The following is a 27008-nucleotide window of genomic DNA, read 5'->3' as shown; positions in this document are numbered from 1 at the left end:
CCACAGATCTTCTTAACATGGATCTGTTGGATCCAGGATGTTTGGATCCAACAGAACATTTCTAAATGTTGAAAATTTCCTCCATTTGTTTTGTTGTTGCGTTTGTTGCGTGGGTTCTTTAATCACACCAGTTAGACTTGAACAGATTGAACTTTATAGACATAAACTGAACGTCCAGTTTACAACAGATCTGCAATGTGACCCCTCACACCGGAACTCTTTGTCCCACCAGGCAGATTACGGCTGACGTAGAATAAATAACAAACAACCCAGGGGACAAATAAGAAACTCGATGTTTGCTCTCATCATTACAGGCTTTACGGGGTTCGTTGGTTTAACTTTTATTCCTGCGTTGTACAGTCGATCATTTGTCTGATATTGTTGTTGTTTTTACTTTATATTAATTGTATCTGTTTATGTTGACTATTTGCTTTATATTTGGATCCACATTTCGTGCAGCAACTGCTTTGCAGTCAGCAAATAAAACCATCTCCAGTACTTTGGAGTATTTTGCATGCAGTATTGATATCAAACAGGTCTCTCCTCATGGCGACCAGCGGGCCAGATGTGGTCCAGAACAACTTCTACGTGGTTTAGGAGGAAATTCCCATCCCTTCACTAACCATCAAGGCATAATACTGATAAGCGGGAAGAGTTCCTACGAGGACCACATCACACCGGGTTTAAAGTCGTTGCATTGGCTCCCAGTTCGGTTCACGATTGATTTGAAGCTTTTTTTTTAATGTTTAAATGTCTTCAAAGTCTTGGTCCTTCTTATTTGCCTGACCTGCCTTTACATTATGAGCCCCGTGGACTCTGTTCCGTATACTGAAATTTAGCGGTTCCAACAGCTATGTTTTTATATTGGTGTTCCAGTTAAAGAGAGGAACTGGAAATTATAGGAGTGTTTTTGTGCAAAAGGGTGGGGGTGGGAAGTTCCCTTTGTTACACCCGTACCTGGCTCTGCTGCGGACACACACACCCCTGCCATGCAGGCTTCTCGACAGCAACTCTTCTGATTAGTGATTATCCACAACTGCGGTCAATCATCTCCAGCTACTGAAACTCCTACTTCACACACACACACACACACACCTCGTGGCTTCAAGCTGGACCTCCCTCCCTTCCCTTTCCAAGTCTCCTGATCTGAACTGGGAAGAAACATCCTGCCTTATTTCCTCATGAGATTCCTACTATTGCCCTCTATTGTAAAATAAATCCTGATCTTTGTTACAGTAAGAAAGTATGATTAGTTCTGCGTTATTGAACTCTGATGTTTTTCACTTGAGTGTGTCATAATTTGTGTTTGTGAAGCACTTTGAGCTGCTTTTGTATGAAAAGTACTTTAAAAATTTTGATTTGATGATGACAGAAGTTTATGTCTGTTTAAAGTCTGATTGAAACTGCAAAACAGCATTTTCAGAAAATTGCTTGAAATTTCTTTCTTTTCATAACGCAATTTTTTTTTTTAAAAATTATTTTTATGTGTTACTATGGATAATTTCCAAGCGCCTTGGAAACCTGTTGGTTCCTTTTACTCATGTTTATACAGTTGGCATGAAGAAAGCCACATTGCATGTTTTTTTGGGGGGGTGGGGGGGTTGGTCGTTATTGGTAGTTCTTTCAGTACATCAGGATGTAAATGGGGGGCTACTGAAAGGTTTCTTTTAGCTGTTCAGTCTCCATACAAATTATTTTGATATATATAAACACAATGACCAGCTGCTTATAATTTATTTCATTTTAATATTTACTGTATTTTATCCACTATAACATCTCGTTTTCAGGTCCCATGTTCTCAACAACCAGAGCGCAGCGGTGTAATGAGTCCAAAGCGCCACTAGGGGGCGGTAGTCGCCTGTTTCACCACCGGAAGCTGCCTCTTCTGGGTCTGTTGACATGTTGACAACATGAACACGTGTGACGATCATGGTGTGGATTTAAGCCGCGGTTTAGAGGATGTTCCTGTTGTATGTAAAGAGCTGACATTTCCTATATTCCAGGTAAACATATCTGAGTTGATGAACATGTATGTTAACTAAGTCGTTCAGGAAACTGCGCTATTTAGCAGCTTGGACTGCGGAGTTTACAAGCCTGCGACGTCTTTTTTGATCTGAAGTAAAACTGATTATATATAAAAAATATAAATATAAAATATATTTCTGCCTGAATTCATCTGCCTTATATGGTCGCGGTGCTACTCTGGCTGAAACTGAGCATTTGGATGGATGAGGAAACGATGTCAGAACATGGTGCTCTGCAGCAAAGTTCCTCATCATCATCACCAACTCTGACCTGCTACTAAATCACCTGTATGAAAGTATAGCTTGTAGGACAGCTGAGCAATGCTTGTTGCACACCATTCACTCCTTTAGGGCGACTGTGTGTCTTAAACACCTAAATTAATGCGCTTATCTATTATTATTCGAATTATTTCAGCTGTTCTGCTGGAATGTAAAGAAGTTTCTCTAACAGCTTATGTTAAAATGTAAGTGAGTTTTTGTGGTCTATTAGATTGTTTTTGTGCATTGTTTTAATGGCACCGGCTGCTTTTCTCCAGATGAAGCGTAATGAATCATCTGCATTAGATCAGGATCCCTTTGCAATAATATCATGGTTATAATACAAAACACCACAGCATCCCAAATAGTTTCACAATATATCATTTGAGGGTCATCATTGCAGTATACATAAGTGCAGCAGTCACTCTGCAGGTCCTGTAGTGAAGGAAGCAAATGAACTTGATGTTCTCATCCATTTCAAAGGTACCTGAAACACAGATTTGCTGTTAAAAATGGAAGTAAACTAATCTTCATGGTTAAACACAATTCACGTTTGCACATAATCGAATGGAACGTTTACTCTGGACAAAAAGCAGCAACAAAAGATAATAAGACTAACAGATAAAAACTACAGTTGTAACATTCAGGAAAAGAAGTGTTTAGAGTGCATGTTCACAGTAGGGCTGCTCAGTTAATCAGGATTATTTTGACTGAAGTTAAGATCTCAATTATTTAACACAATTATCCAGTATTTATAAACAACTCTGCGCGTCATGGTGTTCTAGACTCCGTGTCGGGCATTATAACCGTCTAATTCACGGTTCTGAGTTGTTTAATCTGCTTTTACTGCTTATATAGGAACTATGTTACGTTGGCCTGGCTGTACGTTTTATGCCAAACAACCGCTGTCAGGCTGCAGCGCGTTTCTCTCATTCACCTGTTAAAAGACGGCTGATCTGAACCAGCTGAGTAATGCGTTGCTATGGTAACGCCCTGTAACGGAGGGATGTTACAGTGTTTAACTGGCCGAACTATGTATAGGAAAATAACGCAGCCAGTTGCCACATCAATGGTATAAACTATGTTTAGGTGAACTTCCACAACCTACTGCAGTTATTCTACATTGACCTGCAGCCGGAGCCGACTGAGACTGGCCGCCTGGGAGTGCTTTAGGACGGGAGAGGCTCCCGCTGCTCCTTCCTTACAGTAACTGCAGAACAATATGTGCCTTCAAGTCAGTCGCCAAAACACCAGAAAAGTCTCTAATAACTCCAGTAAAAGCTGCTAGATTTGTCGCTTTTAACAAAAAAAAGTCTCCAGATTTAGCGAGAAAGTCTCCAAGTTGGCAACAGTGTCTGAATGAAAGCAAAGCGGCTGTGGGAGGAGTTTACAGCACAGCGCTGCAACGCCAGAGACGCTCGATTAGCAGCTGAAGACAGCAGGAGAGGAAACTGCAGAGAGAGAAATAATCACAGCCTTTTATTTTTATGATCGTTGAAAACCCAGATCGTAGTTGAGATTAAAATCCGATTAATTGCCCAGACCTAGTTCAAAGTAAACAAGATGGCAGATTGCTACATAATTTAAGGCATCCTTTCAGTATTGCCGTATTTTATCATATCACAATGTAAATGGCAGGATTAGCAAAAATGTCAGCATTTTGCCAACATTGTGCAGCTTTAACCACAAATGATACTGGACTACCAGCAGCTCAGGTTGTTTTTAGATCTCCATTGTGTCGACGGCACCCTGAGACGCTAAGAACATTCCTCCGTAAATAATAGTGACATCTAATCCAGTGTCAGAAGAAAAACGTTAAAACAACAGATCAGTATTATTCATCCACAAAAAGCTGCCAGGCAGTTTGAAGCTGGTGATCTGCTTTCAACAGTCACTTTAAATATGCCAGAAATGTGTTGATAAAAGAAAGTTGGGATATAAAATAAATCTGATTTATCCCCAAATGTTACAGTTTGTCTATCCAGCTGTAGACTTTATTAAATGATTTTTTTTACCAGTAGATGTCAGTAAATCATTACAACATCCAGATCTTACAGCCTGGATATAAAAAATAACCATCTCTAGAAGCCGGAGAGTTGCCCTATTTTCCACTCCTTTCTCTTGAGTTTATTCAGAACATCGTTGGTTCGTTTATGATAGTAAAATGGTTTTTATTACTAAAATATTACAGGAGCATTTAATTCATGATGTAACAAGATGTGCATGCTGTGTTTTCTGATGCATTTATGCAGTTCTTCATGTTGGGTGAAGGCTTTAAGGAGCTTCCTGTCCAGAAAAACTTTCAAATTGGGAAAAAGCTGCAGTTCAAGAAAAATGACGAGCAAAACAAAAGTGTTTATACATTTTTTTGTTTTTAATCTACAAAAATCAGTAATATCGAAGAATTGTGAAAATCACTATTTAGATCTAATCGGCACCCAAAAAATCTGAATGGAATTGGGACAAAAGCATATCGTCACGGCCCGGCAGAAGATATATCCAGGTTCCAGGTAATCCTGAGACCACGTGGCTACCTGAAGGTCTCACACACACTTCCCACATTTTTATGATGACAGAAAGTTCCTAAAATCCTCCAAAACTTTACATGTGAACTTAGTCAAATTAGTTAATTCGATTAATTAATTCGATGATTAGTAATGATTAGTTAATTTGATCATTAGTTAATTAGTCGTAATTAGTTGATCTGTCCTTTTCTAAACGTTTAAATACACATGTACAACTTTTCAATGTTTTCATTTGTTTTAGTGCCACTAAAAAAGTTTCTGAACCATGAATGGAGCCCGACATGTCCTGTTTCCATGACCGCTTGTATCTACATCATCCTGTTCACATATAGACACCATCATCATCATCATCATCATCATCATCATCAGGTTGAAGCTCAGCCGGCGGTTCCCACTGTCGCCAGCTTGGTAGCGTCATGCATGTCATCACTCCTGAAAAATACAAACATCGGCGAAGAGGTGGAGCTGAGAGGGGGTGCTGAGTGTAGAGGTGGATGATTGACACCCATTAAACTCTGAGCTGCCTGTAACTTAGAGCTAACCAAGCTAACCTGGTGGTGAAGGGAGCTTTTAGAGCTATCTGAGCCAACCAGCTAACAGGTCTAAAGTTAAGGAGAGCTGTATTATATTGTATTATAAGTCTGTTGTGGAGAGTGCAGTCAGCTTTGCAGCATCTGCTGGGGTAGTAGCATCAGAACCAGAGACTTGAAGAGAATCAACAAACTGATCCAGAAAGCTGGTTCTGTGCTTGGAGTAACTCTGGAGCCGCTGGAGCTGATTGTCCAAAGAAGAATGCTGCACAAGCTGATGAATATGATGGAGGATTCTTCACACCCTCTCCACAACACAGTGATGAAACAACAAAGTGTGTTCAGTGAGAGGCTTCTTCAGGTCCGATGTAAGACTGAAAGATACAGAAGATCATTCCTGCCAGCAGCCATCAGCCTCCGGAACAAGACCTCCTCAAATTAATTATTATTATATACTACAATATTAAATTTTCCCTGTGGGGATTAATGAAGTATTTTCATTTCATTTCATTTCATTAGCTGGCTAAAAGAACGCGGTTGTGCTACACTTTGCCGACTGATATCGCGTACCTGTCATTAAAAAGGACGCGCCCCTCTTTATACTCAGTTTGGCACAAATGCCTCAACTTTTCATTTGAAAGGTAAAGCGTTTGGGGGATGATTCTTTTATACCCAGTCCTGACACCCTCGCCTGCCACTAATTCATCTGCTGTTGCTTGTTTATATATATATATTTATATAAAAAAATGGGGTTTTTTTCTTTGCCGTTTTCTTTGAGCCTTGCTTAACATTTTTAAAGGTCAGTTTTTATTTCTCTTCCGTATCTTTTACTAACTCTACAAACAGAAAATACATTTTCTCCCAACATGTTGGTTTAATTAAAATCCAAAGTTTTTATTGGACTTAACTCTGAAAATGAAGTTTGTTTCCTTCTCATTTCTCAGTATTCCCCAGACAACATTCAGGGAGCGGGATGTACCGTGGACCCCAGTGAGGTGCTCCTGCCTGGATGCTCCTGCCGCTCCCGCTCCTGCAGCATGGACACCTGTTCCTGCCTCCAGACCTACGGCCAGGCGTACCACGGCTCGCTGCTGAACCTGGACAGGATTCCGTCTGGTTACAGCTCGCCTGTGTTGGAGTGCAACGCTCTCTGCGCCTGCAGCGACGCCTGCTCTAACCGGGTGGTGCAGAGGGGGCTGCAGCTCAGGTTAGAGGTCTTCCGCACCAGGGACAAGGGCTGGGGGGCTCGGACGCTGGAGAAAATCCCACGTGGGACGTTCGTGTGCGAGTACGCGGGGGAAGTAATCGGTTTGGAGGAGGCCAGGCGCAGACAGCTCGCCCAGGGATGGGAAGAAAATAATTACATCATCGCAGTGAGGGAGCACACGGGGACGGGCTGCGTCTCGGCGGCGGGCTCCGTCACAGAGACATTCGTGGACCCCGCCCACGTGGGAAACGTAGGCCGCTTTCTCAACCACTCCTGCCTGCCCAACCTCTTCATGATACCGGTGCGGGTGCATTCTGTGGTTCCTCGCCTGGCGCTGTTTGCTGGACGGGACATCGACGCTCTGGAGGAGCTGATGTTCGACTACTCGGGAGGAAACGCAGGACCTGCGGAGAGCGGCGCCACGCAGAGCGACGGCGCTGCACCGACCAGCAGGACAGATGCTCTCCAGAGGAAAGCCTGCCACTGTGGCACCGACATCTGCACACGCTTCCTTCCACTGGATCGGTCTGTTCTCACCTGAAATGTCCTTTCTTTGTGAACTTAAAGGTGTTCTAGTAAAGATTTTTGCCAGTTTGTCTGAAACTGACGCCTGTTTTTCATCCACTCATTAGAATAACGTCCTGATGAACACAATGGATGAGTCGTCATTGTGTCCTGTGTGGCCCCCTGAGTGTCTCCAGACCCCCCTCCCCCCCCCCCAACTCCCACTCCCACTTTCTGTAACAAAAAGCAACACAAACAGGAATAAGTTTTATTTATCAGATGAAGCAAACTTGCCAGGAGTTCCAGTTTAACTTCTAGGATCTGTTTTGGCTTCTGTGGCTGCAGAATGAGCCAAAGTTCAGGAAAACATTTCACATGTTGAGTTTTACACATACATCTCCATCATGTCAGGGTTTCCTTGTTGTTGTCGTGTGATGCAGCCCCTCCTTGTTGATATTTTCAGCTTCTTAAGGTAGTTGTACCTCCAGAGAGGTAGGACCAATTAAAAAGGGCCAGGGGGTGTAGTTTATATAGAACTGACTTTATTCCCCTGTCAGGAGAGGAGGGAACGTGTCCCACTTTAGCGTGACCATTCTGAAATCAGGACCATCTCTTCAATCTGCCCCACTTCTAGCGTAGACCTCCTTTCATCTTATTAATATCCAGCATCTGGGTTAATTAGGATGGAGACCATGTTTCATGTAGAAATGGGACCAGAGCTGCAGTCACACCGGGGCTGACGGACTAAATGGTGGTGGGGACATCAGAGGGGCGGAGATAGAAACCTTCTGCTGATGGGAGGCTGCTGTCAAGTCCTTTGGTTTTGGTGTCAGCGCAGAGGCGATTGTTGTATCGACCTATATTCTCTCGCTCCCTGGAAGAAGCAGCTGGTGGGAAACCGCATGTAGAAGTTAAAAAATAAACCCAAAGATGGAGTTGACAACAACAGAGATGACAGTTGACCAAAGATCCATATAAACCACTGTAGGAGCAAATAAAAGGAGAGTAAAATCAGTCAGGATGTAGAAATGTGCAGCGATAAGATGCTGTAATGGTGAGCATCAATGAGACTAATAAGTACAGACTGGGGTACGTCGCCATGTGCCGTCAGTAAGGGAAGAAAAACGACATCTTCAAATTCATGACTCGTCATTTTTATAGTCAGATGTCCCTGAAATCTCCATGGCAACTGTCCGAGTGTACATGAGGCGGTTGGTTTGGAGGTGCGTGAAGGCTGATCTCAGATCCTGGCCGTTGGAGAGCGGGGCCGCCAATGAATGACTCCTCTCCAGGATTGTCACCTAGCAACCTGCAGTTAATCACATGAGGTGAACTTCCCCACCAAACTCCCTCCCCGACATGTACACAAAGACGCGTAAAAAAAAGGAAAAAGCGTGAAAGATGCTTCCTGTGCCGGAGCCGGCTCCGTTATGTTGCGGTTGGATTGAGAGTCAGAAAGTCTTCATGTCTGGATTCTGAAGGTGAAGCTTTAGTTGCAGCTGGGGTCTGATCAAACATGTTTTCATATGACTCTTAACCAAACTCCATCCTTCTTTTTCTGATCAGGCTGTTGATTTAATATTAAACAAATAGATGATAAGAGTCCAAATGCAGGTTCTTTAAGCCTTGGCAGCTTTATATCCTCTCGGCCAGGGCTCTTAAATGGGGGGGGGGGGGGTACGTGGACCCCTGCAGGGGTACATAAGAAAGCAAAGAAAGGAATAACTTGTTCTGACTTCATACATGTGAGCTCACCTGGAATTAAATGTTTGTTGGTTTGATTGATCCTTGGTGGTCTGCAAACTGGAATAATTATGTAAAGTTGATCAAATATGCAGATGAAAGAAAGAAAATAATTAAAAATGATGTTGATATAGATAAAATATAGAAATGTAATTTACAGAATAAAGAATAAACTATATTTACATATATCTACAGAAAATTTATTCAAGAAATGATCAATTGCTTAGCTTAGAAATGTATGCATATATAGTAAAATGTATTTGTATGTATTTTTATAATTGTAAATTATATAACGAAAGCATTGAATAAATGAAATAATGTAGAAAAAGGAAAAATATTGTTAAAACTTTATTTTCTCCATGAATTTCAAGTTTAGAAAAATGGATAAATATTAAAGGTGCAGTGTGTAACTCATTTTTATTAGCAAAAATCGAGTATCACTTTCATAAATACGTATTTTGAAGTTTTGTCAAAAATCGCATCCAAATGGAAGCGTACTCGTGGTTAAGAATAAGTCATACATATGTGGCGGCACACCCAACAGAAGACTGCCATGTTGCATCGCCATCTTTAAATAGTGTAGCCAAATGCGGAAAAAAATAACCTTACCAGATGGGGGCATTTCATGAGGGAGACGGACTTGAGAACTGAGATGGAGGTTGCAGTTTTCTGCTACTGGTAAATTCGTTCCATCTAACAGTAAAGTTAGAAAGGTAAAGTTTATGTTAGAAACAGGGCAGGTAGACCAGCAACTACTTTATCCTCCTGTTTGGGTTCAATCGTTTACTGTTACTTGCTGTATAAAACAGCAGAGATGCTAATCTGTTAGTTAACCTACAGTGGAAAAGCTATTCTATTCTATTCTATTCTACAGTCATTTAGCAGACGCTTTTATCCAAAGCGACTTACATATGAGTAAGAACAACACAAGCACAAAATCAAACAGTAGAGGACATCGTAGGAAGGTGCTGGTGGACCGTCCAGTTGGACGCAGGTCCTTCCATGAAGTGCTACAGGCCTTTTTCATTTTTGTTGTTTACTCCCTTTCCACCCCATAATATCACCAATGTTATAATACAAAGAGTGATACCATAAAGTTTGTTGCAAAGAACTGGGCTAAGTTCTCCAACTTTCCAACAAATATAACTATACTAACTTCAACACTTAGTATAGCTGTATTTGTTGGAAAGTTGGAGAACTTAGCCCAGTTCTTTGCAACAAACTTTATGGTATATATAGCTATAAGTAAATATAGCTATACCAAGTGTTGAAGTGGGTTACACCGTGGCATGGTTAGCACTGTGACCTCACAGCAAGAAGGTCGCTGGTTTGATCCTTGGCTGGGGCAAGGTTTGGACAGTGGCTTTTCTGTGTGGAGTTTGCATGTTCTCCCTGTGCATGTGTGGCTTCTCTCTGGGTACTCCGGCTTCCTCCCCGTCCAAAGACATGCATGTTAGGTTAACTGGTTACTCTAAATTGCCCATAGGAGTGAGTGTGAGCGTGAGTGGTAGCTGCTAGCAAGAAGCTAGCAGCTAGCCTTAAAGCTGCCATTACTCATCGGGTTTAAAGACTAGCAATTGTAAATATTTAGGTTTTTAAATGTTTACGTTTTTATAGACATGATAACAGAGAGGCCTGGACAAGACGTACTCTATATGCAAGTTGTTCAACGGCAAAATAAACACTAATACAACTACTACAAACATGTGATAGCAGCTCTATTCCAGCAGTTAGACGAACTTGTTTATTGCTTAAACATTTTACCTTTAGATTCCAGGGAATACTTACCCCCTTGAAGCCTCTTGTCCACTTCAGTGGACCCCTATTTTAAGGCTGTTTCTAGTATACACATAAGTGAGGATGGTATATTAGCAGTTTTGCTACTTCAGTGGTGTTGGAGTCATCTAACACACTGCCACTCACTGAGGAATAAACTAATTTCACATATACATGAACACATAATTACTAGGGGTTTGATGACATGCTTTTGTCCCGATTCGATTTGATTCCAATTTTTTCTGTGCCGATTTGATTTAAATTGTGATTCTCACAATTCTCAAATATTGTTGATTTTTGTAGATTAAAAACAAAAAAATGTAAAAAACTTTTTTTTGCTTGTCATTTTTCTTCATTTCAATTTGGAACAAACAACACAGTAGCCAGACCATCATTTTTCTGCTATAATGCCCAAGAAGACAAGTAAAAAAATTCAAGAAAAAAAACAATAAAAATAACAAAAATTCTATAGTGCATTCATTTTATTTGAAAAAAAAATCTATTTTAAAATTGTAAGAAAATCCCGATTTCCAATTTTTCGATTCGATTTTCCCACCCCTAATAATTACCAAGTTTACCTCAGTGATAAACAGAATCAGAAGATGATACTAGTCAGTTTTATAGAAAATTTCTATGATATAAACATGAAAATATTTTATACCTTATTCATACTGGCCCCTCAGGTGAGTTACCTGAGATAGTACACCCCAGGTAAGAATCTGTGAAATACAGGGTGGCAGTCTGGAAACCCTGAAATAACAACTTTGAGAGTCTTCAGCCCTACCTTTTTGCATAGCTTGAAATTTAAGGTCCGTTTATGCTGGACGCAGAAGACAGATATACAGACAGATGGACAGTTTACCTCATTTTCTGTGTGGGTTATGTTCATTTTTTTTTAAATTGTAGATATCTGTCACTTGACACAAAAAACAGAGCAACACCACCTGCAATCACAAGAGCAGTGTTGAGTTGTGAAGCTGACGCCGTGAGATATGAATGAATGTTTGGACTCAAACCAAAGGCCAGTGATAAACAGATGGAAAGTAAATATATATAATAGTGGAAATGACGTTGAATATCTGGGAAGGGGGCAATATCAGGACAGCCACCAAATGAAGAATGGACGTCAGTGTGACTAGGTGTGGAACTGCCCGGAACCAATGAGTCTGGGTCCAGAGCTAGTCAACTCATTCTAGGAGGGAGCCAGAGGCAGAGAGGGGTCAGGGTCAGATACTGGTTCTGAGCCAGTCAGGATCAATACAAAGGGGGCCAGAGGCAGAGATCAGGTTGGATCCAGGTTTAGAGCTGGTCAGATTGGGGGAGGCAGAGAACAGTGTCCGGTCCAGGTCCAAAATGCAGATTCTAAAACTGGCTTGAGAGCTGAAGACAAAGAATGCTTGCAGACAATCTGGCAGAGAACAGAGGGTTGCAAGATGCTTAAAAGAGGAGTGGAACAGGTGAAGTGGATTGAGGTAATTAGATAACAACTGCACAAGCCCAAAATAAGGCATGAGTCATGGAGGCAGAACAGAACCATGACAGACGCACAACCAGAGAAGAAGAAGAGGGACAGAAAGAAGAAACAACACAGAAACTACCAAATAAAAAGCACTTGAAGAAGTAGAAAAAGTTGAAGAGAAATCTTTGTCATAATAATAATAATAATAATAATAATAATGTATTTAATTTAAAAGCCCCTTTCAGGTCACTCAAGGACACCGTACAATAAAAACAGACATTAAAACAACAAAAGAAGCAAAAACTACAACATGAAAACCATGGGACAGAGTGATTGCAGATGTTTTTCTTCTTCTGGTGTTTTTGAAGAGTTGTAAACAACTTTACAGCGGTGGATTATGGCTGCCAACCGATGTCAACAGGCGGAAGTGAACTACTCAGCCCTGCCCCCTAGTGGATGAACTGACTTAACAACTATAACGGCGTAAAAGATGCATGGAATAAGACATCAGTGACGCACAGCAACGTTTGAAAGTGACATCCACATAACCCCAAGACCAGAACACCTCCACCTGGGCTGCCACCTCGCTACGGGTCAACAGGGGTTCTCTGGGTGGAGCACTGCCACGGACTACACATAAAAGCTGATAACTTAAATCAGTCAAATCAAAACTTTATATATATAGCACTTTTCATACAGATGAATTTCAAAGTTCTGTACATCATAAAAACAATTTCACAATTACACAAACCCAAACACACAACCCCACCCTTCCCCTAACCCTTTGTACCAAAATAAAACTGCCTTCAGGTTTCTGTCTCTGTATCTCAGGAAATATATCTGGGGGGGGGATCCGTCCACATCCAGAGCACTCCTGAAATGATCACCGGAGACACGGTCACAGGAAACGCCAAAGGCGGGGGAGGCCAGGACCCACACCGTTTTTTTGACAAAGTCAGTTTTTAAGAATCTGGATTCAGCTATCGCAACCTTTATTTGGAATAATTCAAACCCTAGGATGAAAAAGACATATTTAGAGGTGCCGAAGGAGGGTGGTGGATTAGGGTTGCCCAATTTTACTTTTTATTATTGGGCCGCAAACATCACAAAATTATTGCATTGGCAAAATGCCTATGAGCACAATCAAGGCGAACTTTGGGCCAGAATGGAGTTACAGTCTAACCCAATGTCTTTGGTAACTGCATCCCTACCTTATGACCAGAAAAAACAACAAATTGTAAATCCGGTTGTTAAGACATCTCTTAGGATATGGCTGCAGTTCAGAAAGCATTTCTCTCTTCGGCAAGTGAGCAGATTTTTCCCCATATCTTCTAATTCCTTTTTTTTGCCATCAGTATCGGATAAAACATTTAAAAATTGGCATAATAAAGGCCTTAAGTTCTTTTATCAGCTCTTTTCAGATGATGGGTTAAAAATTTTTGATGTCTTACAGGAAGAGTTCGAAATACCTGTCTCACACATGTTTAGATATTTGCAAATACGTAGCTTTGGAAAATCAGTGTTTTCTTCTTTTCCTTATTTGCAATCTAAGAATCCGGTTGATGAAATTTTGGAATTAGATCCTTTTGGCAAGAAGCGTGTCTCCATAATATACAGACTGATGCAAAATCTAAAACCTACATATTGGGAGAAAACAAAAAGTACTTGGGAAAGTGATATGAGTGTTGTTCTGTCCGATGAAGAGTGGAAATCCTGTCTGACTCGAATTCATACATCTTCATTATGCATCCGTCATGGCTTAATACAGTTTAAAGTACTTCATCGTCTTCATTATACAAGAGAGAGACTGGCAAAATTTTTTCCTGGAGTAGATCCAGCCTGCCTAAGATGTGGTCACAGCCCAGCCACTGAAGGACATATGCTTTGGTCTTGTCCCTGTCTAGATACTTTTTGGGGAAGCATCTTTCAGGTATTATCACGCATTGGTGGACAAGATCTAGCCCCAGACTTTAGAATTGGTATTTTCGGTATACTGTCCCCACAATATCAGATAAATCGGACAAAGCTCCATCATTTTCACAATGGTTAAAGGAGGTGCTTTCTTTTTTACCCTTAGAAAAACTTCGGTACAAAATTTTGCCATCACAACAGAAATTTTCTGATACATGGAAACCCTTTGTTGAATTTGTAAAAATGTTTGATTTTACTATATAACTTAATGTTTATACCTATACCTTTTATCTGTAACCTTTACCTTGTATGTATCTGTGTAAACTCCTGTCTACCTCTTTCTTCTTTTGTTTTGTTTTTTTTTTGTTTTTTATTGTTGAGAGCCAAGGGTGGGTGGGGGGTATTTTATTTTTATTTTATTATTTTTTATAACATGTAAATTTCCTACAAAGTTTATTATTATTGTGAAATGAATAAATAAAGTTTTCCAAAAAAAAAAAAAAAACAATAAAAATGACTAATGGATTAATTTTATTTATTTAAAAAAAAAAAAAAGAAAAGATTTTTTTAACAAAAAAATCCATTTTAAAATTGTGAAGCAAAAAAAATCCCAGTCTTTTTCCATTCAAATTTACCACCCCTTGCATATATATATATATATATATATATATATATATATATATATATATATATATATATATATATATATATATATATATATATATATATATATATATATATATACATACATATATATATATATATATATATATATTTTTTTTTTTTTATTTGGTCTGTTATATATATATATACATATATATATATATATATGTATATATATATACATATATATATATATATATATATATATATATATATATATATATATATACATATATATATATATATATATATATATATGTATATATATTTTTATATACATATATATATATATATATATATATATATATATATATATATATATATGTATATGTATGTGTATGTGTATGTATATGTATGTATGCCTTTTTATTTGGTAAAGAAACAAATAAAGACCTCATATTCCATTGAATATAAATTATTCAATGGTTTGGGTCTTTATGGGTTAAAACCCTTCCAAAATTGTTTTTTTTTAATGTATCATACTTGTTGAGGAGCTGTTAAGTGGTTTTTTTTTTTTTTTTTGGAAGATAAAGGATAAGTTGCTTTAATTTTAGAGCCAATCATAGCATTGATAAAGGTTCTGGACTATTTCTGTCTGAATGACCAGCGGAGAAATTACAACTGGCAGCTGATTTGTTCAGATCTGGGCCACCTCTCTGATGAGGGAGCAGATGTCCTTGCCTTCAAACCTGCAGTCAAATCAAGAGGGGAAAAAAAAGAAGCATGACGACAATCTTCTGGGTCTCAGCTGGCAAAGGCATTTAAAGTTGTGTTTGCAACCTTTTCTCTGGCTTTGCTGTGATCGACTAAACCAAACTGGTGCTTTAAAGAATTTACACAAGAGGACTGAACAATCATTAAAAGCTGGATGTTAAATTCTGCTCTTGTCTCTGTTATTTTATCTCCTCTGATGAAAACAGCCTGTGGCTTTCCTTCACCATCAAAGCGAAGCCTTTCCAACCCAGAGTTTCACAGTGACTCACCCTGCACCGAATCTCACTTTGCTTCTTTCTCTCCATGTTTTCTCTCTTTCTGACGTCACAGCTGTACAGCTGCTTGTCTGTTCTGCAGCTTCATTTCAGAGTAAACAGCAGATAATATGACGGGTGTTTTTTTCCTCTCAGGCTGACTCCTCCCATCACAGATGGTAAATTTGGACGAGGACACCTGTGCAGGACTTGACAGGAAGTTGTGGAGCTCGAGAGGCGTCTCCCTCCACAGCTGCTGTCAGGGCTGATCACGTCTAACATCTACATGTGTTAGTATGCAGCAGCAACAGCAGAAAATATGATTACTGATGTGTCTTGTCAAGCTTCAGGTTGCTGAACCCAATGTAAACTCATCACCTATCTATTACCAATGACATAGATCTGATCCATTCAGTCCAAAAGCATCGATTTATCCATGAAACACCAAGTGCTTGTAAGCAGGGGCGGAGCTGGGGGTGGGTTAGGGTGTCACTGGCCACCTCTGACATCTAAATGCACGCCTCAGGTGTGATTGACAGAAACATCTTTCAGACCACTGTAGCGACTGTTGCTATATTTAGTTAATTTTCAGACACCTCAACAACTCACACCCCACTTTTTTGGGGGTTTTTTTCTTGGTCTTGTCCAGCATTTAGGCATGTCTGGATGCTGTGTTCTGCTGAGCAAATTTACTTTGCCAAGGGAAGCTTTATAGATATAATGATCCCCTTCACTTTCTGAATTTTTATTTTATTTCTATATTTATTTTGCGTCATTGTTTGCATTGTAGAGTTTGTACTAATGGACCGGACCGGAGAGGACAGAAGAGAGACAGAAAGAGAAAGAAGAGAAAACACCTCATAGGAAAATTTAAAGAGATAAACAGAGGGGGAAAAAAACTAAAAAACAAAAAACAAACAAACAAAAAAAAAAAAAAACAACCTACAGATGTATGTATATATATATATATATATATATATATATATATATATATATATATATATATATATATATATATATATATATATATATATAGATAGATAGATAGATAGATAGATAGATAGATAATGGACACGGACTTGTCGCTGTTTCAGCAGCACATCAGGATCCAGTCTACTTAGGCCACCAGACAGTAGACCAGACCTGATCTCCCTACAGCATCAGGATCCAGATACTGCCCACTGTATCTTCACAGCTTCTAAAAAACTGATTATTTATCATTGAAATATCTGATTAAGTTCAGAATCAAAACAAGAGTTTAATATTTAAGTTGCTTTTGTGATCTAAAACAAGTAGAAATAAACATATCAGTCGTCACTTTGTAATTCATATTGATTATGTTTAATAAGTAAATGTTGTCTCAAATGCATTGTGACTGCAGGACATGGACAGACAGAGTGAAAGTCCTCCCAGTTTCCTGATCCTGACAGATTACCTGCAGCTAAAGCAGCTTAGAGGAGACGTTACAGAACGACTTAAGGCCACTGCCTCCTTGGACCGTTTCTCCCTTCAGCTGGAGGATCTAAACAGGAAAGCATCTGAAGAGCAACGGTGTTCAAAAATCTCCTTCACGGGTGTCTGAACGCATCAGACGCCTGGCATGTGCACGCTGATTATGCTGTAACCACGGCGACCTGGTGAAGTGGCCCTCTGCTCTGCAGACAGAGCGTTTGAGGATGTGAATAAAAACAAAGTTTTGAGAGAAGCAGAGTAATAAAGCGGATGAAAATGCTGCTGAAGAAAAAGCTAAACTTGTTTTCAAAGTTAAAAGGAAAAAAAAAAAAAACCACAAGGCCTAATTGGGAATCCTCTGCAGCCGGTCTAATCAGACTATTTCCACTGGGGATGTGCAGGCCATTAAACCAGTGTAATTGTCTTTTATTTTTAGTGAGGTAGATCTCTACTTCATGCTAGCATGTTACCATGAAGTCTACAGAATGAATGGGACGCCTGGGTGTTTCAGCTGTTTGTCGGCTCCTCTTGGTTCTTGCTCTGTGGTTTTATGAGGTCAGAAAGAGAACATTGCTTCTCTTATGCAAAGTTTTGTGGCTGGCAGTAACATGACGTCTGGTGTGTGGTCTGGGTAGATGAACGTAGCATGCAGCGGTGTCTGCACGGCATGGATGTGATGTCGCTCACAGCATGCATACATCACAGTGACAGCAGGGATGTTTCTCTTCTCATATCTGATGATTCTGCAAACATTTCTGCAGATTTGGCTTCAGAAGAGCCAGACTTTATTCCAGTCTGTTGGATATCACATGATTTTTCACCCATTTTCACGCCAGTCCTGATCAATTTCATGAGACAATCTAAAAATCATTCAAAGGGTAAAGGGTGAACGGCTGTTGTGTGGAATAACAAAAAACCTTTTGAAGAAACTGTTTGTACTGAATTGGATATTCAGGCACTTTGTTTCTAAGTGTGCTGTCTGTGAAACGCCACAGATCTCCGAGTTTTATCAGACAGAAAACAGGAGGAGCTGTTGGCTGGAAACGGGGTTTATCTTGTACGGTGAGCAGTGAGGAAAATATCCGGCTTAGCACAAGCCTGATGATCTGCTGCAGGTGACAAATATGCATCTGGATCTTCAGCTGATCCTTGTTCTGTTCGCCGAAGCCTCATCAGAAATGGTCTCCATGGAAACGGGCCTCTGCCAACAAGCCGTTCTTAGGGAAAGAATGGAAGAAAAAAAGAGGCCAGAGTACATGTCATGTGTCACATGACACAAAAACTGGACACAAAATCTGTAGAAACGTGTCTAATAGAGGAACGGATCCTTCCCAAAACTGGGACTTCGACAGGTGTGGCGAAGGGATGGATCTTACCCAGAACCAGAACTTCTATGGGTTTGATGGAGATATGGATCCTCCCCAGAACCAGGACTTCTACTGGTCCAACGGCAAGACGGGTCCTCCCCAGAACCAGAACCTCAACATTATCAAATGGGAACATCTGGAGCAAGAGACAGACACACCCAAAGAACTTTGGAAAGTCCTCCAAGGATCCTGGAGAATCAACGAGACAGCTTTATCGTCATTAAATTTACACTTTTTTACATCTTTTAAATGTAAACGAGACATAATTGGATTCAGTTTAACAGTTTGATTAAACTTGAATGCGACCGGTGTGTCTGCAGTTCCTGATGTGACTTCTGTCCGTAACATAAACTGGAGAAAGCCTCAAAGTTAAAGTTCTGTTTCTACATTTGCCTTGGAATCACTAATAAGCCATTATCTATGGTTCTGGCTCCCAGCGGCATCATGTCTTCAGTGGTTTGCTGTCCCAGATCTACACCAGCAACGTTCCTCCATCTCCCCATTAACAAGAACAGATCTGATCAGAACTCCTCTGTGACATGAAGTCCAGGTTGAGCAGCACATATTTTTACATCTCTGATGGATGAGGCTTCGCTTTGCAGACCTGGCCCACACAGCAGACTATCTGCACATCAGACATCCATCGTGCCCACACAGAGCTGCGAAGGGAAGGCCTAAGTCTGCACACGAGAATACTCACGCTAACCCGCTCACATTTTCTGCTCCTACACTGGCGGTCGCTGTGTTTCCACATCCCACTGTGTCTGAGAGCTCCATTCGTAAAGATGTGGTCATTTCGAGCAGCGTTTCCAGTCTGCTTCCCGCCAAGCTCACTGGAAATCAATCTGTGTTCACACCCATCCAATCTTGTATAACACACATCCCATGTGTGTGTTGTGGGTGGAAAGAGAGGCTGTTCGGGTTACAACAGGACGCTGGAATAAAGCTGATCTCCCATCCAAACATATCAGCAGTTGTGTCCAGTTTTATATTTCTATCCTTTATTCCTGCATGGAAGCTGTCATTTGTACGCTGTATCCATGACAACTGTGCTGTCAGTGATCTGTATTCAACTTCACATAATGTCAAACTTAAGTAAAGCCTTGAAATAAGACGGCTGGCCTTGGAAATGCTGCGTTTTCCCGACGTTGACGTTTTGGACCCAGCGGCGATGTTGCACGGAGACAAAGCAAAGAGTCCGGCAGCATTTTCAGATTTAGTTTTTCCCCTGGACCGACATCAACAGCAGGGATTCGGAGCAGCAAAATGAACCTTTCTTTTACTCTGCAACATGGCAATATGCAGACATTTACATGTCAAAGCCTTGCAGTGCACAGTGAAAAGAGGAATAGAGAAGGAAAAGAAGTGCTTCTTGTCATGATAATGGCCACTTGTGTTTTCCCATTTACTCCCCTCTGACTATCGCTCTCCATCCTGCAGCTAAGTAACCAAATTAAGAGCTAATCAGTGGGTTTGGTTAATGCCACTGGCTCCATTTTATGGATGAAAGTGCTCTTTTTTTGGTCCATGTGCCAGTCTGTCTCATTTATATTGCAATTCGAGGTAATTCCAGATTATCATGCTTTTACACACATTACGTTTCAGTTCATACGGACTGGTGTTTGTGCAGTTGGTGTCCCATATTTCTTCTGAATATTTCAGTAAATATGAGCCTTTCTTCGTGTTCCAGTAACTAAATATGTCACATAGTCTGTGGGGGTGCAGTCTATAAGGGTCAGCTGTAAATAAACCAGAACAACCAGAGATTAGTTTTTTTCTACAGCAGTGTGCATAGACCATGCAGCTGCAGAATAATATAAACAGTGATGATAAAAGGTGCATTTCCAACCCATAAATCTGACTTTTAGTGGTCAAATGAGTGTTTCTGACAGCTGCTGACACGTAGCGTCTCAGGCTCAGCATGAGCCTCCTTCTTTTCAATGCACACCTCTGTGTGTGACATTACATGCATGACATAATGCCCACAACATATGATGCTGCCTTGCAATTCATGGAGGACACTGTGCACCTGATTCTGAGCTCCGATGACTCTGGGTACCACTGTTGTTTCCACCCTCCAGGCCTTCTCCAGTTCTTCCTTGAGGCCTTGGTACTTCTTCAGTTGCTCATGCTCTTTTTTCCTGATATTTCCATCATTGCCAATATTTCCGTCTCTAACTTATTTCCCCTTTTTTACCGCAGGTCTTCCTGAATAAGTGCAGTTGTAGATGTTCATCTGTCTTTCCTGTCGTCTCCACCCCAACCAGTCAAGGCAGATGGCTGCCCTCCCTGAGCCGGGTTCTGCCGGAGGTTTTCTTCCGGTTAAAGGGGAGTTTTTTCCTTCCCACTGTCGCCGCGTGCAGCTCAGGATGGGAGATTAGATCGAAGTCATGACTCGATGCAATAAGTTGGTTTCTATTATAGACTATGTATGAATTGGCTCGAAATTATGTATATGTTAATTCGTGTATGTAAAGTGCCCTGTGACAACATTGCTGTGAAGTGGCGCTATAAAAATAAAGTTGAATTGAATTGGGGATGGATACATCGATCACTACGTCTTTCTTCTGCTGCTTATCCATGATCAATATGGATATATCTGTGCTGTCCTTCAGTCCAGCCCTCTCTAGCCATTGGTAGGACTTGTTCACATATCAGCCACTTTAGCGATCTGTTGGTGGTGGATCCCATGCAGGGGTTTCTCCTTCCATGATAGTTCTTCCTCAATTTTGATCTCCTCCAGGCTCCATTGTGCTTCATCCCTTGGGGCCCTCTTATATATATATATATATATATATATACATTCATTCATTTTCTGAGCCGCTTAATCCAAGTATATATATATATATATACGTATGTATATATATATATATATATATAAGTATATATATATATACATATATATATATTTATCTATCTATCTATCTATCTATCTATCTATCTATCTATCTATCTATCTATATATATATATATATATATATATATATATATATATATATATATGTGTGTGTGTGTGTGTGTGTGTGTGTATGTATATATACTGGTAGTGTACTTTTGTACACTACCAGTCAAAAGTTTGGACATATTATACCATTATACATCATCATCATCTTTATTACCATGATTATGCCACTTCTTAATAAATTATTGTTATGGAGATGTTTATTGCCACTGTAAATATATTGCAACAGTATAAACATATGTATAGGTCTGCACACACAAATTGATAACAAATAACAGCAATGGATGTGAACTACAGCTATAGATATATTTGCATGATTGTAAAACAAAATAATCCACTGAGAAATAATTCAAAGCAAAGATTGTAGTTTAACAAGGCCACCTACTTCTGCTTCCTGGCCTGATAATATCTGTTGTCCTTGTAATTATATGCGAGTAAAGGGAAACTACATTACCCAGAAGCCCCTGCGGCTGTATAAATGGTAAGGAGATGGGCGTTCCCGTGGTGACATGTGGAGGAGGTAAGAAGAGGATTGTTTCTGTCAGAGAGAAGGCTGCTCGTGCTTCTGTTACCTGGACTTTCACCGCCATGGACTTAACCGAGAATAGCGGCGTGGGAATGATCCTGCGCTGACCCACTTCCTCGCGCGCTTCTGACTCTTTATCGTCTTTTTTTCCCCCCCTTTGAGTCCTCTCGTTTTCTGCCAGGTAAAGTCCTTGTCTGTTTGTAGTTTTCCAGCTATCGCGTTGTTGTTCATTTCGTTCACTGAGATGCGAGCATCCCTGTCAAGGAAGTAGCCCACGCGCTCATTTGTGTGTGTTATATGGCAAGCTGCAGCTCGTGCGCTGAATAACTGCGGGGAATAATAAGGACATGGAAGCCAGCTTGTCTGGGAGTTTTTACAGCTCAGAAAACAACACAATGTGCCACTGCACGTCCCCCTCCTCACACACACACACACACACACACACACACACAAGAACAGAACATAAAGTTTACACGCGTGGGAAGTGAAGTGGGTTTTTATCTGGACACATTTAAATATTTACCTCCAAAGTCATAGATTCACATGAAAATGTGTCTTTTAATGCTGTGTCTTCCATAATTTTACATACATTACATTTAACCTGCAGTGAGTTTGGTTAAATATGGATGTTAATGGTGATAAAGTTCATGTTATTGTTAATAAAGTTGCTTTTTAATGTGTTATTAAAACAACAAACCCAGCAAAAGACACCACATTTCATACTGGGAGTCTGGTGCTCCCCAACCTGTCGGACTGGTGACCCAAATTCATCATGAGCTGAATTTCTTACAATTATTTTACAGGAAAGTGTCCGACTTAAGTGAGTTGTGCAATTTTGAGTTTTCTAAACAGATTTTTTCGTTTTCTTTTTTTTAAAAATTTTTTAAAAATTTTTTTAACCTTATTTATTTTTAATGCAACATTGAACCCAAATGAATGAGGCTGTAATAGCTGGATGTCTGAATCGCTTCGATTCTGCATTTCAGAAATTCTACTGTTGAATTTTCTGTTTATTTTATTGAATCAACTTTTCTTTTCCAGCTAACTTTTTCTAGATTGTTTGGAAAGGTGAGATTGGGATTTAACTGTGCACCCTTTCTGTTTTTATTGTTTCTACAGGTGCAGTCAGACCTGAAAGATAATGTCAGACAAAATGTCTAGTTTCCTGCATATAGGGGACATTTGTTCCCTGTATGCAGAGGGATCCACCAGTGGATTTATCAGCACTTTGGGGTAAGTATGTTGCTTCCAAACAACTTTTCATGCATCTTTCTGCGCATACGCCTACTTTTCCCCCTCCAAGTTTCTGCAGATAAGGTTTAAAAATGCAGATGTGATGATGTGTCAGTACAGAAGTGTTGCGCTACATGTTGTGCAAAACAAGCTGTTTTATGTCTTATATCTGGTTTCAGACAAAGTGATTTGGATGATGGGAAAACCTGTCAACATTAATATTATCCTATGCAACATTCCCATCTGTGGACTGAAAACTTGCTGGATTTGTGTCTAGGTTGAACGATAAAGAGGCGGGTATTTTATGCTAAAAGTGTTCTGCATTAATGGGAGGAATTGACTGGATTTGCTTTTTGTGGCTTGGTTAATTATAACTTTATTCATTTTGTATTATCTGACATGTTCAGTAAAAATAGTGATAAAAAAAGAGTAATTTCAGCAGTACGGAAGGCCAAACCTGCCATAATCATTTATAAATTAATAAATAAATGATAAAGTAAATTATTGTCTTTTTTTTTTTTTTTTTTAACTTTTTTTTTTAAAACATTTTTAAATAGTTAATTCAATTATATATATATATATGTGTATATATATATATATATATATATGTGTATATATATATATATATATATATATATATATATATATATATATATATTCTTTCCCTACTTTATTTGTATTCCCACAGTTATTTATGTTTTTGATACCTCATTAGCATACAGTTATGCTAATGAGGTGGGCGTTTCTAACCTTTACCTAAGGTATGATTGGTCAGTTACGAGAATCAGCGTCATGGAGTTAACACCCCCACCTGAAATAAGCTAGCTTTGCGACACACACACTTTTTGTTAGCGGCGCTTTGTCAGGTGATAGCTGAAAATTAGCATTTACACAAACATCTGTGTGTCTCATAGCAAATGTGCCAGCAGGGTCAAAGCTGAAGACATTGTTACGCCAAGCTACATATGGCCTGTAGCAAAGTTAACTCGTCTCAGGTGTGGGAGTTTATTGATCCTGATAGCTGATTGGTTGACAATAATTCTTATAGCCAACCAATCAGACTGTAGGTCAAGCTTGGAAATGCCTGCTTCATTAGCATACACTGGAGGGAACAATCTGGTAAAACTGTGGACGAAAAATATATGTGCATAAATATAAGTGTAAGTTTAAAATAAATGCATAAATTAACAATGGAAATTTCATGAATTTGGAATTTCAAAAAATTAACATGGGGAAAAATAATGATGAAACAAATAAAAGCTAAATAATAATCAGTGTGGAAACAAACAGAAATGTTGGAATAAAAATAAAATATTTAAAAATGGATGAATAAATTGATAAGCAATAGAAATAAAAATAAATTTAATTATTTTCAGGTATTTCTGCATGTATTTGGGATTATGGCATGTTTGGCCTTACATATATTAGGCGCTCCTGCAGGAGAACCTGATCCTATTTAGCATGTACAGCTTAGAATTTAAGACATCCAAATACTATAAACTCACCTTATCATTATTTTAGTTCTTTTCTTTTTGGTCCTAGTCACTGTGGACACGCATGTCTGCATGTTCCTGTTCAGCAGGATCACGGTTAGCTGTGTATTTTGGATGCTGGCATCTCTCCTCCTCCTTAATTGTAGGCATTGAGTTGAAAGTGCATCTCATTCTGGGTAAATGGAACAAGCCAGAAGGCCAACAGAGGACGGGCAAAGGGGGTGTAACTGATGTGAGTGTCCCTTTCCTGCCTATCTGCCGTGTTGGGTTCAGTAGGCTACATTTAGCCGCTACGTCTCCTGTGGTTGGAGGACAAAAAATAGAAACCAGAGTTTATTTTTCTTGTCCCACGGTGTGAAATGGGCTCAATGTCCATGTTATGTCCTCCCTCTCCTTCTTAAGTGCTGCAATCTTCCTCCTCTTGCTGTGTCACTGTTTGCTTTGCTGCTCATCAGCTGTGCTGATCCCTCCTCCTCCTCCTCATCCTTCTGCTCCTCCTCGGCCAGGTTTCAGGAGCCACGCTCTTTCACATTTAGCTCTTTACGTCACCCATCATGACAACGAATGTGTTTTGAGGACTGCAGCTGTGACAATGCTTATTTGTCAAATGTCCCATTCTGTGTTCTTATGCCTAGTAATCACCACACACACACACACACACACACACACTGCTGCTCCCCGTTTAAGACAGGAGCTTAGAGGACACACCTAAAAATAGCATCATTGTATCACTGTAGGTGTTGCTCATGCTGTCAGCATATTGAATGTGACCCCCCCCCCCCCCCCCCCCCCCCCCCCCCCCCCCCACCTGGACCGAGCGGTGGATGCAGCCGCAGTGCTGTCTCAGAGAACGTAGAAACAACTTCCATCCTGACCTTGGCTAACACCTGTTTGATGCTCAGCCTTGACAACATGTGGCTGCTTTGAGCATCATGGCCGCTCCGCCGCTGCTTCGCTATAAAAAGATGCAGCCGACTGGAGCAGCTTTTGCTCACATGGGCAGAACATGTTGCCCACCTCTGAGTTAGCGCATCATACAGAGGTGATTCATTTGTGCTGATCACACATAATGTCCCCTCCTCCCCCCGCCTGTCCGGTTAGCACTATAAATCACAGCTTATGTTGGGGTTTTTCTGAAGCATAAGGGCAACAGAAGCATAAACGCAGCTTCCTGCCCAGATTAAAGTGTGTTTGTTAACTCTGGGGCGTAAATGTGAAAACATCTTGATAGAAGAACAGAAATGTGATTGGGAAAAACTGCAAATACAGAAATGCAGTGAAAAACAAATATACGATGCAAACGTAGAGGAGCGCTGCATAAATGAAGATCTCTGCGTCTTCACTCGCACAATGGAAGTGCTCTGTTGTTGTTTTTTTTTTTAAATTTCTCACATGCTCATACAAAAGGTAAAACAAGACTTTACAAAAAAACCTAAAACAGAACACCATGCTCGAAAAGGAGCAGAAAAAAGAAAATTTCTCGTAAAATTTCTTTTTTTTTTTTGTTGAAGAAAACATAACGCACCAATAAATGGTTGTTGGTTTTCTTCGCGATACTCAATGAAAGAAGACAAAAAAATCATTATCATAGCCTAACATGCCATATGTCTTAGTTTGTTCACTTTATACATGAATAATTTTCCACATTTTAACTGCTTGTTATAATTTCCTCAAAATAAATGATATTTCTTATACATATAGTTATACATATAGTTATGTATATACATATACATAGATGTATATACATTCATACATGGTTGACTAAGGCTTTACTACGGTTCCATCAATAATTTAAATCAGCTGATATTTTTATCATATTTTATAAGATGAAGGTCAAATATCAAAAAAATTTTTACATTTATGTAGTTTTTCTCATTGTGCTCATGTTGCTGAAACTTCCCACCAGTACCTCCGTTCGTCTCCCCTTTGTCTCTCGGGTGAAAACTCATTGCTGCCACTAGAGGCCTGGAGCACTTCCGTTGTGCAGTGAATACGCTGTAGGATGGGCGATATGACGATGTATATCTTTTGGATGACAGAAAATGTCCATTTCATATGAGGCCCTATTGTTTACGCCACGATAAGGTACTTTAATGCAGTATTTTACATCAAGATGCGCTTTCAGTCATGTATGCTGCAATACATAAACAAACATGGAGGAAGATTACCAGCTAAGATTACCATTACTAAAACATTACCAGCCAACCCAAACCAATGAGCTTGTTCATAAAAGAGGAAATTTCTGTGGCATGGATACGGTTTAGATATAGAAAGACTGACGTTGAACCGACAACAGACTAGCTCACAGTCCCAACAACAGACTTCGACACAACTAACTCATTTTATCACCTGCACAGGAATCAGGATAAAGAATCCAGAATAAAGAATAGAGTCAACGAGCAAAAGC

General features: G+C 39.9%; 2 protein-coding genes across 2 annotated transcripts in view; both read left to right on the top strand.

The window, feature by feature from the left end:
- Window positions 1–279: 279 nt before the first annotated feature.
- setmar (SET domain and mariner transposase fusion gene) lies at window positions 280–7085 on the top strand (the record flags this gene model as incomplete). Its single annotated transcript, XM_079242850.1, has 3 exons — window positions 280–324; window positions 1788–2003; window positions 6282–7085. The coding sequence occupies exons 2-3, from the start codon at window positions 1911–1913 to the stop codon at window positions 7083–7085; spliced, it is 897 nt and encodes a 298-aa protein (XP_079098976.1). The 5' UTR covers window positions 280–324; window positions 1788–1910.
- A 14836-nt stretch (window positions 7086–21921) lies between these two features.
- Window positions 21922–27008, top strand: part of itpr1b (inositol 1,4,5-trisphosphate receptor, type 1b) — a 143101-nt gene continuing 138014 nt past the window's right edge. Inside the window, exons 1-2 of the mRNA XM_079242420.1 lie at window positions 21922–22056; window positions 22995–23108. Coding sequence (XP_079098546.1) covers window positions 23017–23108 — 92 coding nt within the window. The 5' untranslated portion in view covers window positions 21922–22056; window positions 22995–23016. The remainder of the gene's footprint in view (window positions 22057–22994; window positions 23109–27008) is intronic.

Source organism: Telmatherina bonti, assembly GCF_933228915.1.
Source record: "Telmatherina bonti genome assembly, chromosome: 6".
In the NCBI taxonomy this organism is placed as follows: domain Eukaryota; kingdom Metazoa; phylum Chordata; class Actinopteri; order Atheriniformes; family Telmatherinidae; genus Telmatherina; species Telmatherina bonti.
The sequence above is the reverse complement of the archived record's forward strand: the minus strand, read 5'-3'. Positions and strand labels throughout refer to the sequence as shown.